A 13,762-nucleotide genomic window follows, 5' to 3' on the forward strand; every position below is an offset into this window, starting at 1 on the left:
AACCCCTGAAGCCATCGACAAATGAGTAGGGGTGCAGGGGTGGGGTGAGTGCAGGGCTACTTCCATGCAGAAAGCACCTCTCTGGCTACAGGCAGAGTCCTAGGACAAGAGGGGTCCCCACTGAGTGGGGCCTCACCTCCTCCACTTGTACCATGGGGGTAAGCGCTTCTAGCTGGAGCTTCCCAGGAGAGGGCATCTGCATGTCAGCTCCACGTGGGTCTATAAACCATGGGCGTTTTCAGTGATCAATGAAATAGCCAGTGGCCTTCTAAAGAAAGGAAAGTCTGCTTTCCATAATGGGGACAGGCCTTTCTGCTGACCCCAAGGCTGCCCGTTGGCCTGGGTTTCCTTGCAGGCTGACAGCTGATTGGCCCCAATGGTTGGCTATCTCCCAACCTGCCCCAGCATGGGAGGGTGAGCAGGAGGGACTCGCTGGTATGAAAAACATGTCAGTCTTGATGTGGGGAGCTGGAGGTGGCCCCATACCAGGGGCCACTGAACAGAGCTATGTATTGATGAGTGACAGCCCATTCTTTTCAGGACCTGGGTGCTGCGGCCTGGGAGCCTGGGAAAAGGTGTATCTCTGTGGAAGCCTCTCTCTGACCAGCCCCACCCCTCACCACGCTCCCCAGACACACATCCGTGGGGATTCCTTGTGCTCACTGAGGTCTCTTCATGTGATCTTAGGTACCCCTGTTAAGTCAATGGATCCATCTGCCCTTTTCCCCGGGGGCCCCCTATTCAGAGATGCATCCCCTCCCTTCTTTCTTCCACAGAGGGGAGCTCAGCGAGGCCTCCCAGAGCCTTGGTTGGCACAGCCAGCCTGAGCTGAGAAGAGCCAGCGGGAGGCCGAGGGGCCAACTGGGGAGATCACTTACTGCCACCGGCAGAAGAGGCACTAGTTTACAGACATTGTTCTGGCTCCGGGTCTTTTTTTTTTTTGCAACGCAAAAGGACCCCCAGGACTGCCCACAAGGGGCTCACAGACCAAAAACTGCCATGTGCAGGTGCTGTTGGAGCCAGGAGGGACCCAATCATCTGTGGGAGCTGGCAGTCTGGCCCAAACTGGTTGGCGCAATTGAGAAAATTGGGAGCATGCCCTTTGGACAGGGGTCAGAGCAGGAGGGAGTCTCTCAGTGGCTCAGGGTGTGAGCTGAAACATGCACACTTCCCAAGCTGCACGTGCAGGTGCAGCTGCCAGGAAGGGGGCAGGGGGCAGGGCCCTGGGCTGGGCGCTCAGTTGGGGGCTTGGGCAGGAGGAAAGCCCCTGTCCTCTTAGCCTGGCTTCTTGCAGCTTCTGGGAGGAACACACTGTCCCAGCCCAGGCCTGTGGCTTGGGCAAGAGGAGCATGTGGGACACAGTGTTCCCTGATAAGATGAGGCAATTGCTCTCACAGCCTCATCGCAGCGCCAAGGAACATTTATGTAACCCCTGCCCTGCGCCCCGTGAGCCCTTGGCCCAGGCGCCCCTGCTGCCCAGCTGCCCTGCTCACGGTGCACCAACAGCACCCCACCCTGTACCGACCAGTTATCCCCTGTCTCGAAGTCCTGCCACTTGCATCCTGGCCCCTCCCAAGCCCCCTCCCACAGTGACCCAGCCTTTCCCCACCCAGCTTCCTTCACTCCCTCCCTGTGCACCCTGTACCCCACAAGACCTGACCTCTACCCCCTTGCTCTCACTCTGCCTCCCCCTCCCAAGTCCCTCTCACCATTCTGTCCCACATCCCCAACCCTGGCCTCCTGCAGCCCTGCCTTTGGAAAGTGAGGGCAGGGGGACTGGAGTGGGCCCATCCCAGTCTTAGGCATCAGGCAGGATGCTGTAGAAGGGCTGATCTCCCTTCAGGGTTCTGGAATCTCTGATCAGGTTTCCTATCCTGAGAGGGCCAGTGTCACTTCTGAGCTAGACTGAGCATTCTCCTTGTGGTGGCCCTGTGGTACTATTGTGTCCTCCTATCACATGCCCAAGAGGAGGCAGATTCAGAATTGAGCCCAGCAGGAAGGAAGCTAGGGTTCATTTAGTCTGGGTGGCCAGCTCCCTGCTGGGCCCCACTCCACTCTGTGTACGATCCCTATATACTCACTCCACCTAGCCACACCACCTTGGAGTCAGTCCTTAGAAGAGCAGTTTTCAAAGTGAGGCCCAGGGACACCTGTAGGTACCTGAGATACTTCCAGGAGACCATGAGTTCAAAACTATTTTCAAAATAATAATATTATTTGTCCCTTATTCTCTCAAAAGAATACAATGAAATATTCCAGAAGGTACATGATGTGTGATGACATCCCCCTGACAGCTACAGGAATGCACATGTGCTTGAGTTTAAATCTTTTTTCAGTTTTAATTTCTAATATGATAAATATCAATGGATATAACCCACATGAACAAATACTCTTTCGGTCCCTCACTACAAGTATGAGCGCTACTGTGGGTGACTCTGTCCCCCTGTCCAGGCTGCCTTTCCCCCAGCTGTTCTCGATTCTTCTGGCTGCTCCTCATTAGCCTCCTGGGTGCTGCTTGAATGTCACCATGTAGAGGCGGGCCCACCCAGACCCTGGTGCTGATCCTTGCCAGCATGAATCATAACTTCTGAGTGTTTTATTCATCTGTTTATTGCTGTCTACCCTCCTGGAATGGGCTGACAGAGGTATAAAGGATGGAATCGGGGGGACTCTGCATAATGACCCTGTCCCCAGGGCCAGACAGAGAGTCTGTGTTCAATAAAAGTGCTGAGCTGCTGTTACCCAGATGGACCAAGAGCTGTGTGCTGGCCTAGGGGTGATGCTGGACTTTCCTTGCCTTCTGCCACTCCAGGCTACCTGGTACCAACATCCCATCCTATTGGATGCTACAGTTCTGTGTGGCCCACACATCATTGTAGCCCGACTATAATTATACCCCTCAGATGCTTCCCAGAGCTGCAAACATAAGGACCTTGAAAAGGACAAGCTCCCAATGAGGGCCCAGGGTTTATTAGAAAGCAAGGGTGAGTCTGAATTTGGGTTGGTCTTCCCCTACTGCCACCATGGGCCTAAATTTGAAAAGACACAGGTGTAAAAAATAGTGGATGAGAGCAATAATAATAGCTAACATTTCATAGGTAGCATTTGGCATGTGTCAGGCACAGTGCCAAGGTCTGGTCGTGTGTGTGAGCCCATGGGATCACCATGTGTACCCCACTATAAGGATGTGGTAGTATATTCATTTCCTGTGGCTACCATAACAAATTACCATAAATTGGGTGGCTTAAAATAACAGAAATGCACTCTCTCACTGTTTTGGAGGGCAGAAGTCTAAGATCAAGGTGTTTGCAGCTCACTACCTTGCCCACCTCTTTTCCTTCTGAAGGTTCTGGGGGTGGGGTGGGGGAATGGAATCCATTTCATGCTTCTCTCCTAGATTCTGGGGGCTGCCCTACAGTCTTTGGAGTTTCTTGGCTTATAGATACATCACTCCTGTCTCTTCCTCTGTCATCGTTTGGCCCTCTCTTCTCTTCTTTTCTAAAGGACACTTGTGATCTCATTTCAAGACCCTTACCTTAATTGTATCTACAAAGACGCTTTTTCCAAATAAGATCACAAGTTCAAGGGATGAGGACCGGGACATCTTTTTCGGGGAGCACTCTTTACCCCACCATAGGCAATGAGTTACTTATCTGAGGCCACACACATCAGTATACTGTGAGAACAGATCTAAGCCTCATCTGTCAGACGTGGCACACCAAGCTCTTGAACTCAGCACCTAGTCACAGGAAAATGAAACTGTTGTGTTTAATGCTGGACCTTTCCAAACATCTAATGACCAATGTGCATTGTGAAGTTCCTAGACTGGACTTAGCATGTAGCATTTCTCAAACTTTTTTTGTTGACGAGATTTTTTTTCCTCCAGAACCAATTAACAATGTATTCAATTCTAAAAAGACACATAACACAGAAGAGCTTACAACAACAAAAAATCCTGTTCCCAGTGAGGCATCACTTTCTAGAGACCAACACTGCTCTGATTTTAGTTGTCTTGGTAGTTACCGCCATAAATGAATTATATGATATATACATATATATATATATATATATATATATATATATATATATATATTTTTTTTTTTTTTTTTACTGTTCTTTGATGTATCAGATTTATATATGATGCGTTATCTCCCTGCCATGAAATTGAAGGATTTACCTCATTTCTACCCCTCCCCTCACCTCCTCCTGAATTGATGAATATATTATATATTTTTTTGTTGTTGATTATCCTTATAACTTTAACCTCATTTAGGCATTTCCTTTGTGCATGTGTGTGTTCCTACCTTTCTCTTAAATCCACATTCTCTACTGGGGGCCATGAGTCAGTTGTATGGGCTTTGTCTATAACATTGATTCTAAATACTGACAACTAGTTCTAGGGTTCACATGACCATAACTGTGTAAAGATTGCTTCCATATGCCAGGGCCTGTGGTGGGATTTCATTCCCTCCTGCTGCCTCATGGGGTTGTTGTGAAAGATAAATATAACATACAAAAAGCCCGTAGAACAGTGTTTGGCTTATATCTTGTAGCACTTTAGATTGCTTCAAATTTAGATCCCAGTTTTCTTGCATGTCTTCTATTCTTCCTGGAGTTTGTAATTGCCTCTCTTTTTTCTTTTAACCAAAGAATAGTATGTGCCTTCACTGTGTCCTGAAGTTTATTCAGCCTCTTGATCATACTCTCTGATGCATGGAATTCACCTTCTTCTTGAAACTATCCCCCTGTGAATCCTGCCTCTGTGGCCACCAGGTCTCTGCCTCACTCTTATCCTGAGATGCCCCTTCATTTTTCACTAATTTCTCTGGCTTCTCATTTTTTCTTTTCCCATTTTTGCTGGAGTTTGAGAAGTAAACTTGGAAGACCCTGTTTCTTTTTCATCGAGCATCCAGTGTGATTTACAAGAAGTTTGGTATTCCCTCATGGTTGACTTGGTGTTTGTTCTCACCTCTTTCTAATAAGTTTTGTGATCTCTTCATTTTACCCAGTGTTCTGACTTTGCAGAAATTCTCACAGCATTGCAGAAATTCTTGCAGCAGGAGCCTTTACTTACTACCCTGCCCACCTCTCTGCCAGCCCTTTCCATGTTACTCTCCTGTCTTGTTTGATTCTGACAGATACTGTTTTCTTGTTTCTTTGGTAATTTACTCTCCTCCATTTTTTCTTTTCTTTTTTCTAACGAACAGAAATTATTTAAATATATTGCACCCCCAGGATTGATTCCCTGTAACTCTGAACTATCATTTGTAACTATCAGATAGTTTTGGGATATGATGGTTTGCTCTCTTGATTTTGAATTCTCCTCCCACACACCCCCTTTCCTGCTCCCCCCCAAAGCCCCTGTAAAATCACATGTGCAACATGTACATGTAACATGTAACAACATATACAGCCACACAGAGCTCTTAGTTTCAGCATTACTAGGAGGCAGAGAACACTGCAACATTCACATATTTTCAGAGCTTTTTTGATGTTGTTCCATTTTTTATGGGTTATTTCCTTCAGTATATTTCCATCTGTTCTATGAAATTTTTGTTTGGGCAATAATACTCTCAATTTCTAAACACTATTTTTTGTCCTCTGAACTTCCTTTTGATGGTATCATGTTCACTTTATGCATGAAATTTTGTCTGAAAATTTTCTCAGAATACGAATTCAAAGTTTTAGGTTGACATTCTCTTCTGTCCCTTGGCTTCACTCTTTTTCCTCTGGAGTCAGCTTTGTTTTGTTGCTCTTGGCCTTTTCCCTTTCATCTTGCTGGTTTTCCTTGGCCATCTGGCCATCCTTGAGTGTTTATATTTAAGGTTGATGGGCTCATTTAGGGTGGGTGGCATGGATTTCCTCTGCTGGGCACAGGTGCACCAGCTTCAAGGGCTGGCTGAAGGCTTTAGGGCCTGGGGGTGGGGGGCGGAGAATGGAAAGGGTGGCGGTGTGGCCACCCCCAGTGCCATAAGGGCTGCATTCTGGGGTGCCAGGAGCCCCTGCTGATTCTCCCTGAGCAGTTGATACCATTTTTTTGTGGTTCAGAGTTTGCCTGGGTAAATGATGGCCTGTTCCTTGCTCTGAGGGATGGGAGGGGTGAGGTCCTCATTGAAGTCTACCTTTGTTACCTCCCTCTCAGGGAGTGTTCTGGGTAGCCACCCTTGTCTGTCACTGTGTTTGGGTCTGCAAGAGCCTGTTGCAGCCTCTTGTTCTGCTGGCTGTTACCTATTGGCCACACTGGAGGTTGAAAGAGCAACATGAGAAGCAAATTACCTCGTCTGGGCTCCTTATGTTATTGATGAGGAAACTGAGGATCAGAATAGTAGTAGAGCACTCAGGTTGGGAATTGTCTCTTGGCCCTGCAGGGGTGTGGGGCTCTGGAGTGTGGCTCCCTTCAGGCCAGTGTGAGGCAGCTGGACCCTCCCTGGTAGGCCTGCAAGTCCTCCCTGGGCCCTAGACCCTTTACTCCGGATTCCCAATCTCAGAGCCTGAAGATGGGCCTGATCTGCCCTCGGGCCAGGGCCAGGGGTGCCTGCACAGGTTGTTGGGGGTCATGCTCTGCCGTGTGCTTGGGACTGCCACCGCCAGGGGCCTTGGGCCCTGCTATCACAGTTACTGAGAAGCTGCCATTTCATCCTGGGAGATGCCTGCTGCCTTCCTTGGGTACTGGCTGGAGGGCACAGGCATGGCACATGTTTGCCCTGATGGGTTGGTTACAGGCCGGTGGAGAGGGAGGGGACGCGGCTAGCGATGGGGAGGAGCAGGCTGCGTGGAGGGCAGGGCCAGGACCGGTGACTGATGCGCTGCCCTGTCGCCCCGCAGGTGAAAGACCCTTCGCCTGCAGCTGGCAGGACTGCAACAAGAAGTTCGCGCGCTCCGACGAGCTGGCCCGGCACTACCGCACGCACACAGGCGAGAAGAAGTTCAGCTGTCCCATCTGCGAGAAGCGCTTCATGCGCAGCGACCACCTGACGAAGCACGCACGCCGCCATGCCAACTTCCACCCGGGCATGCTGCAGCGGCGCAGCGGGGGCTCACGGACCGGCTCCCTCAGCGACTACAGCCGCTCCGATGCCAGCAGCCCCACCATCAGCCCGGCCAGCTCGCCCTGAGCGCGGCCGCAGCCCGACGCAGCACAGCCCCGCCCACCCCTCTGCGGGCCCTGCCCACCCCTGGCCGGCGAGGACCCTCCGCCCCAACTACAGCCATGAGCAGATATGCTCGCCCTTCCTTTTGTGATGCCGTGTCTTTTCCTTTTGTAATGAGAAAGAAAGAACTTTCTGGAGTCAAAACAACAACACAACAGACAATTTTCTTCACCTCAGGTGTCAAAGTGAATTTGTAAAAAAACGAAACAAAAAATTTTCAAAAAACACCATCCACAAATTGCACAATAAACATACCCACAAAGGTGAGATTCAGTGGTGTTGAACCCCTCCCCCCCTTTCTCAGGGATGGACATGTTCCACGAGGTCAGTGAGGACACCCCCTTCCTGCCGCCTTATTCTGTACATAGATTTGCACTCTGGAGTTTTCTGTTAGGTTCGGGAACACACTGGGGACAAAGACTGAGCAATGCAGGTGGAGCTCAGTGTCTGGCCCTTGGGTTAGTCCGTCAGTCATTTCTGAGCGGATGTGGTCACTGACATTTGCTTCCAGGCCAGATTCCTCAGCAGGGGGCCCCAAGTCTCCACGCAGCCGCCAGCCTCTGCCCCAGAAGCCCGGCCGGGCTCAGGACATAAATGATTCAGAGGGATGCCTTAAGCTGTGCTGGGTGAAAGAAGCACTCCATCTGGGGAGACCACAGAGGCGCCTCCCCTCTGCGGGGCCCTGCCAGTCTCCCTGTCCCTGCCTCCAGGAGCCTCTCTCTGGGCCTCTCAGCACTGGGAGCAGAGGTGCAAGCCCCAGCCAGTCAGACCACTGCACCATCCGAAGTCCAATGCGACAGGACCCGGGCCACACCTGCCCCACCCTTGGCCTGCCTGAGGCGCATGCCCTGCACAGGGACACCGGCTAGTTTGTGTCCTGCAGAAGGTACATGGGGACCTCTCACTTTTATCATGTTCTCTGACTGGAAAATAGAGGCTAGGAATCCTGGTGTTTTCAAAGATGTCTGAAAGTGTCTCTGGTGCCTCCAGTTCCTGTGTTCTCCTGGACCCGTCCTGCTATCAAGACACCTTTGTTGGAAACAATGGGGAAGGTTGTTGGGCCACCTTGCCAGAGGCCCCGTGTGTGTGGTCGTGCATGCAGCATCACTCAGTGCTTCACAGAGACAGTTCTGTAGCAAGAGACCGGAACATTGTGACTTGGAACTTTACGGGAGTGGTGAAGCAGATGTTATGGGAAATGCTGTCAGAGAACGTGCATTCTGTTTGCTCCCCAGGGAACACCAGACAGAAACTTGTGGGAAATACTTTGCTCTGACCCACCGTGTTCCCAGCTCAGAATTAGCAAACCTCCAGCTTCTCCATGAGCTTTGCACCCCCTGGACTTCTCCCTTTCCCTCCCGTTTCTCCCCTTCTGCCTGGGAGGCCTCAGCCCACACCCTGCCTGTGGCACATTAGGGCTGTGGGGGCTCCATCGCCAGCGTTCTCCTGCCAGGGGAGGAGGAGCAGAGAGCTGAGCAGTTTCTCGTGGAGCCCCAACCTTGAGCCCTGGTGAGGCAGTCAGGCTGGGCTCCAGCGTGCTGCTCCTCTGCAGACATTTGGAGGTTCCACCTGAGTGCTGCCCAGGCACCACCCTTTCCTTCCTCCTGAGATTTGGGGCCTGTAAATACAAGCCCCCAGGACAGTGCGTGTGTGTGTATGTGTGTGTGTGTATGTGTGTGTTGGGGTGGGGGGTGGGTTTGGGGTGGACTTGGGGTATCTTGCAGAGACCTCTGCTCATTTTGGTGAGGAAGAATGACCCTTGGGACCTCAGAGGGCTGTAGATGGGCTTCCTGGGCCCAGAGTGCCTTGGTTGTGGCCACCCTGCTTCCACCCTCACCCTGTCATGGCATGGGGTGCAGCACAGAGAAGCCGTAGACACCCAGGCCTGGCTGGTGCTCACAGCCTGTGGCCGTTGCTTTGGGCCAGCACCTTCTGTCCATAGTGACCACAAGGGTGGCAGTCTGCTGTTGACAGCACTTGGGTGCCCCTTTCTGACTCCACTGTGTGTCATCTGGGATTGACGGGTGGCATGGTGGTGGCTTCCAAGTAGCATGTTAGGTACCAGGTTGGGCAGTAGCGTTGTTCTTGCTGTGGGTGGAAGCCAGGCAGGGCCAGGGGATCGGGTGCAGAGCTCACTGCCCTGGCTGCCGGGCCCTACTCGGGCTGCCTGCTTGCATTTGGTCTGGGAGAGAGGGTGGAATATCCTGTAGAGACCTGGACAGAAGAGCGCCCTGAGTGCTCAGTGTGAAAAATCCTCCTGCCCAGTTCCAAAGTGAGGCCCGGAAGGCCCTCAGGGGCCCCTCCCAAAGTTGTTTCCGTGTGAGGCAGAGAAAGCCACACTCTGAATACATTTCATGTCTCAGGAACTCACATTCCAGGTTCAGGAATTTTATTCCAAAGTCCTTTGGTGTGCTCACCGTCCACGGGTCCCCGAAGGCAGAGAGAGGAGGCTGTGGGTCTCTGGGAGGCCAAAATGCTGTCCTCTGGAGGAGCCGGGAGTCTCCTTGTGATCTGCCTACTGGCATCTCAGAAGGAGGGTTTCTAACCCCACTTCTGTCTGCACATAAGAAGGGGAGTAAGGACTCTAAACCCAGTCATCTTGGAATAAAAGAAGAGCTGGTTTGTTTTAGAGGTGGGGTGGGGGGTGGGGGAGGGAAAGCGGGTGTTTGCTGTTTCCAAAGAGAGCACTTAATTTAATTTTTCCTCTAAATGACCCAGGGCTGTTCCGTCGGATAGATGGAAGGGTAACATTGCCTTAAAACAGAAATATGCAGGCATTGGCTATTTTTGGCAAATGAGTGTGTCTTCGTTCCCAAAGCAGTGCTGGTCTAATGGCAGGGTGCGGTCCTTCCTCTAGGGGCCTGGCCTGGGAGATGGGGCACTGCTCTGCTGACTTAGGGCACCTGGAGAGAATTCCCGCCTGGCACCCCTGGGCACTAGGCCTGGGGCTCCAGTCGGACCATGCCAACTCATCTGGGGCTAAAATTCATCTCACTTGAAGGGTGGGAAAAATCCATGAACCTTGGTGAGGTTTAAATGGGCTCTCACTGGCATCTCATCATGAAATGAGTGCTTGTGGAAGGGGGCGGTGGACCTTGGAAAGCTGGCCCCCCTGGGCCTCCGCTGAAAGGTGTGGACCCTCTTGAAACAACCTGCATTTTCTTCTGAAATGTAGAATGTCTTCCCAGCCTGGGTCTGTTTCAGGGTCTTTCATTTTTCTGGTTTATGGCCATGCTTGCCCAGCTTCAGTGTGATTGAGGAACCCATAGGACTCCTAGAAATAATAGTGAAAACTCAGACCTTTATTTTGTAGGAGACTTGTTCTCAAAGGCCAAGGGGGCAGAGGTCTCAAGATGAAGGATGCCTGAACAAAGGAAGAGTTCCCCTCCAAAAAGTCCTAAAAGGGACCCTGGACCCAACCATCAGCAGGCTGGTGTTTAGCTCACATCCCAAATAAGAAAGCCCCTCTTTGCATCAGCCATGTTAGGGGACCAGTTGTTGGCTCCCCATATGCCCACTGAATCCTACAGCCATCCAGAAAGAAACATGAACACAGCAGTTTCCACAAAGGGCCCTGGGTCCTCTTCTGTAGGGTGCTATGTAGGAACAGGCAGTGATGCCCTTGATGGGAATATAGTCCTGGAGGTGCCCTACCTGCATCCCACTACACCCCCACTTATGGCACTTTGAGGTGCAGGACACCCCCCCCCACCCTTTATTCTGAGGCCATGCAACCGGGCAGGTGCAGGATTCGCCACGGTGCAGCCTCCAGGTGCAAACATCAGTGGCAGTGGGGTCCCCAGATCTCACCATGCCCTGGCTCTCCGCTCAGACCAGTGGAAGGTGATTCAGAGATAGGGACAGACAGGCCACAGGTGGCCCCCAGCCCACTTTTTGGGGCATGAAGAGAGGGCTGGTGGCTTTCTAGGGTCCCAAGAGGAGTGTGGCAGAACTGGGGTCTCCATTTGAGCCTTCTGCTGCCCAGCCCAGTCTTCAGAAGACCCAACCTCCTTTCTTGCCAGAAGCAGGTGCTAAGGTGGACTGCACAGGATCCTAGCACAGGATCCTAGCACTCCTTGGGGACTTCATCCTCAGCAAGCTGGAGTGCCACCTAACAAGAAAGTGTGATCTGAGCAATAGCATCCCCTTGTTTTCTGACTCCTGATTTGGGCTTGTTTACCAGGCTACCTGATGATTTTGACTTCTGGCAGGTATCATGGATTTTTTTTTTAAACCCATTTTTACAAAGTCATTCAGTCAAAAACACAGTGCTGGAAGGTTTAAAGTGTCTGATGTATTGGTCACATTGAGACCAGTAAGAAATGCTTTGTAGGTCACCCACATCTTTTTTGCTATCCAAAGATTGCATATGCGATTCTGGTGGCCATATTTTCCAAAACTAAAATGGAGGGTGTGGGCTAACACTTTCTGAATGCAGGGTTGCCCTGGGAAAAGCCTGCTTCTATGACTGATATTCCTCATTCTAAGGTTAGGTTTCGAAGGTTTGTCCAAGACACATTCCAGAGAATTTTGTACCAGAATTTGGATGTACAATCCAGCTTACTACTGATAAATGCCTGAGTGTCATTTAGGGAGAGGCCCTTCCCCCACCCACTGTCCTGTCCCTCACTGGTTAGAAGATTGGATTCGGTGGTGGGAGCTGTGAGCCCCGGATCCATGAGGGTAGAGGGGCCATACCTGGTTTCTTGGTTTCTACTGACCCCCTGTAGCAATGTTGGACTTGGCAGTGCGTCCAGCTGGCCCTGCCCAGCCTCTCCCTTCTTATGCAGCTTTAAAACCTTACTACTTTTATTTAAAGATGAACAGGATGGGAGGGGAGTGGACCACAGGAGCAGCTTTCTCCTAGGGCTCAAGGGAAGCTTCCCAGTGACACATTGACAGGATGCTGTACACGCTCACTTAGAAACCCAAGTATGTGTGAGCTGAATGCCTGCAAGACAGCCACAGGTCTGGTCAAAGATTTTCCTTCCCACTCAGAGCACAAGGGCTGGGTGTACCGGCCGGATCCCTCCCCAGCCTGCCCTCTGTGTGGGGTGAGAGGGTCATTTCCCAGGGCGGCTCAGACACCACTTGGGGAGCAGTGTGGTGGCCATTCCTGGTCAGGGTGCCCATGGGTGGGTGGGTGGCTTCGCTCTTTAGTCTCAGCCCGGAGAGTCCATGTGCCTAGTGCCGGGGATCCCAAGGGCTCAACGGCGTCAGCACGAGCTATGCATTGTGGGGCCTGGGGCTTGCTGTGGTTCCCACAGGACCAGGAATAACTTGTGTGGATATGTTGGGTGCATGAGTCAGCCACCCCAGACCCACACAAATGACCCCTTCCCCATCCAAAGCCATTGATGGAGTTTCTCTGGAATCGTTTGCCAAAATCCCAAGGCAGAATCCAAGGGTCCAAGACCATTTCCATGGAGCACACATTTTCCTTTTCTGTAGGAACATTTTTTTTTTTTTCTTTTTAACCAGCACCACACCATGCTTCCGAAGGCCACGTTTCATCTTTCCTGGATCACTACAGTGAAGTATTACAGTTGTACAGTTCCCAATCTGGCCTTGGCTTGCTCGGATAAAACTTTGTATGTATTTTGTATGGCATAGATTCTATATTGTAATGATGTCCTATGCAAAAAGAAAAAAAAATTAACTAAATTGTAAATTTTATTGTTTTAACGTGTATGCATGTTTAGTGACGTTTACATTTTGAAATAAAATTTATGATTCATTATTTTATTTGCCAGAGCTGGTTCCTTGGAGAGGCCCGGGGTGGGGGAGGGGAGGGACCAAAATGGACCAACTCCAGCAGCTATATGTAATTGCCTGAGGGGCAGTAACCGACCCTGAGCTTTGTAGGCCTTTTATAGAATAGAAGGCTTTGCAGAAAGTGGGTGCCCCTCTGGCTATCCCCTGCCTATTTCAGCTTATCACATTCCCACCCCTCAACTCTTCTCCCTCCCCCACAAAAAGCTCAGCCTGACAATTCCATCCTTCAGAGCATCAAGGAGAAAGGTAGACCCCAGGGAGGCACTGATGACAGGACCCTGAGCAGGGCATAGTGCTGGTCCCTAGAACCCCCCCCCCCCCCATAAACACCTGCTCCCCAGGGCAGCAGCCCCATTCCTCAACTCCAGTTGCCCTCCGAGGGTCTGAAAGTCTGTCAGACTACACTGTCACTCAGCCAGATGGCTGCCTGCTCCCCTTGCCCCTGCCCAGGGTCCAAAGAGTGACCTGTTTGCAGCCACAGAAGACCCTGAGGTTGGCTGTGGGAACGGACCCCAAAGCACACTGCCACAAGCGCCAGGTCTGGGGCGCTGGGGACTGGCATGGTATGTGTTGATACCAGAGCTCATTCAAGTCTTCTGTGATAATTAAGCACCCCTGGCTGCTCCCTTACCACCCAAATCAGGGCATTTCCATAGCAGGCAGTATAAAGCCTGTAGCTGGCAGGAAGAGATGGGCCCCAGACCTGTACCCGAAGAGCATGGAGGGAAGGTGCAGGTGCAGCCCTGCCGTCGCAGCCCCCAGCCAGGTTCTCATCCAGGACTGAATCCGGGTCCGTGCCTGATTCTTACGTGATCGCCTACTGTTGTTGAGAGAAC

General features: G+C 51.4%; 1 protein-coding gene across 1 annotated transcript in view; it reads left to right on the forward strand.

Moving 5' to 3' along the window:
• KLF13 (Kruppel like factor 13) overlaps positions 1-12,891 on the forward strand; it is a 50,692-nt gene extending 37,801 nt beyond the window's left edge. The window contains exon 2 of the mRNA XM_042988267.1: positions 6,826-12,891. Coding sequence (XP_042844201.1) covers positions 6,826-7,115 — 290 coding nt within the window. The 3' untranslated portion in view covers positions 7,116-12,891. The remainder of the gene's footprint in view (positions 1-6,825) is intronic.
• Positions 12,892-13,762: the final 871 nt, after the last annotated feature.

Source organism: Panthera tigris, chromosome B3 (genome assembly GCF_018350195.1).
Source record: "Panthera tigris isolate Pti1 chromosome B3, P.tigris_Pti1_mat1.1, whole genome shotgun sequence".
In the NCBI taxonomy this organism is placed as follows: Eukaryota; Metazoa; Chordata; class Mammalia; order Carnivora; family Felidae; genus Panthera; species Panthera tigris.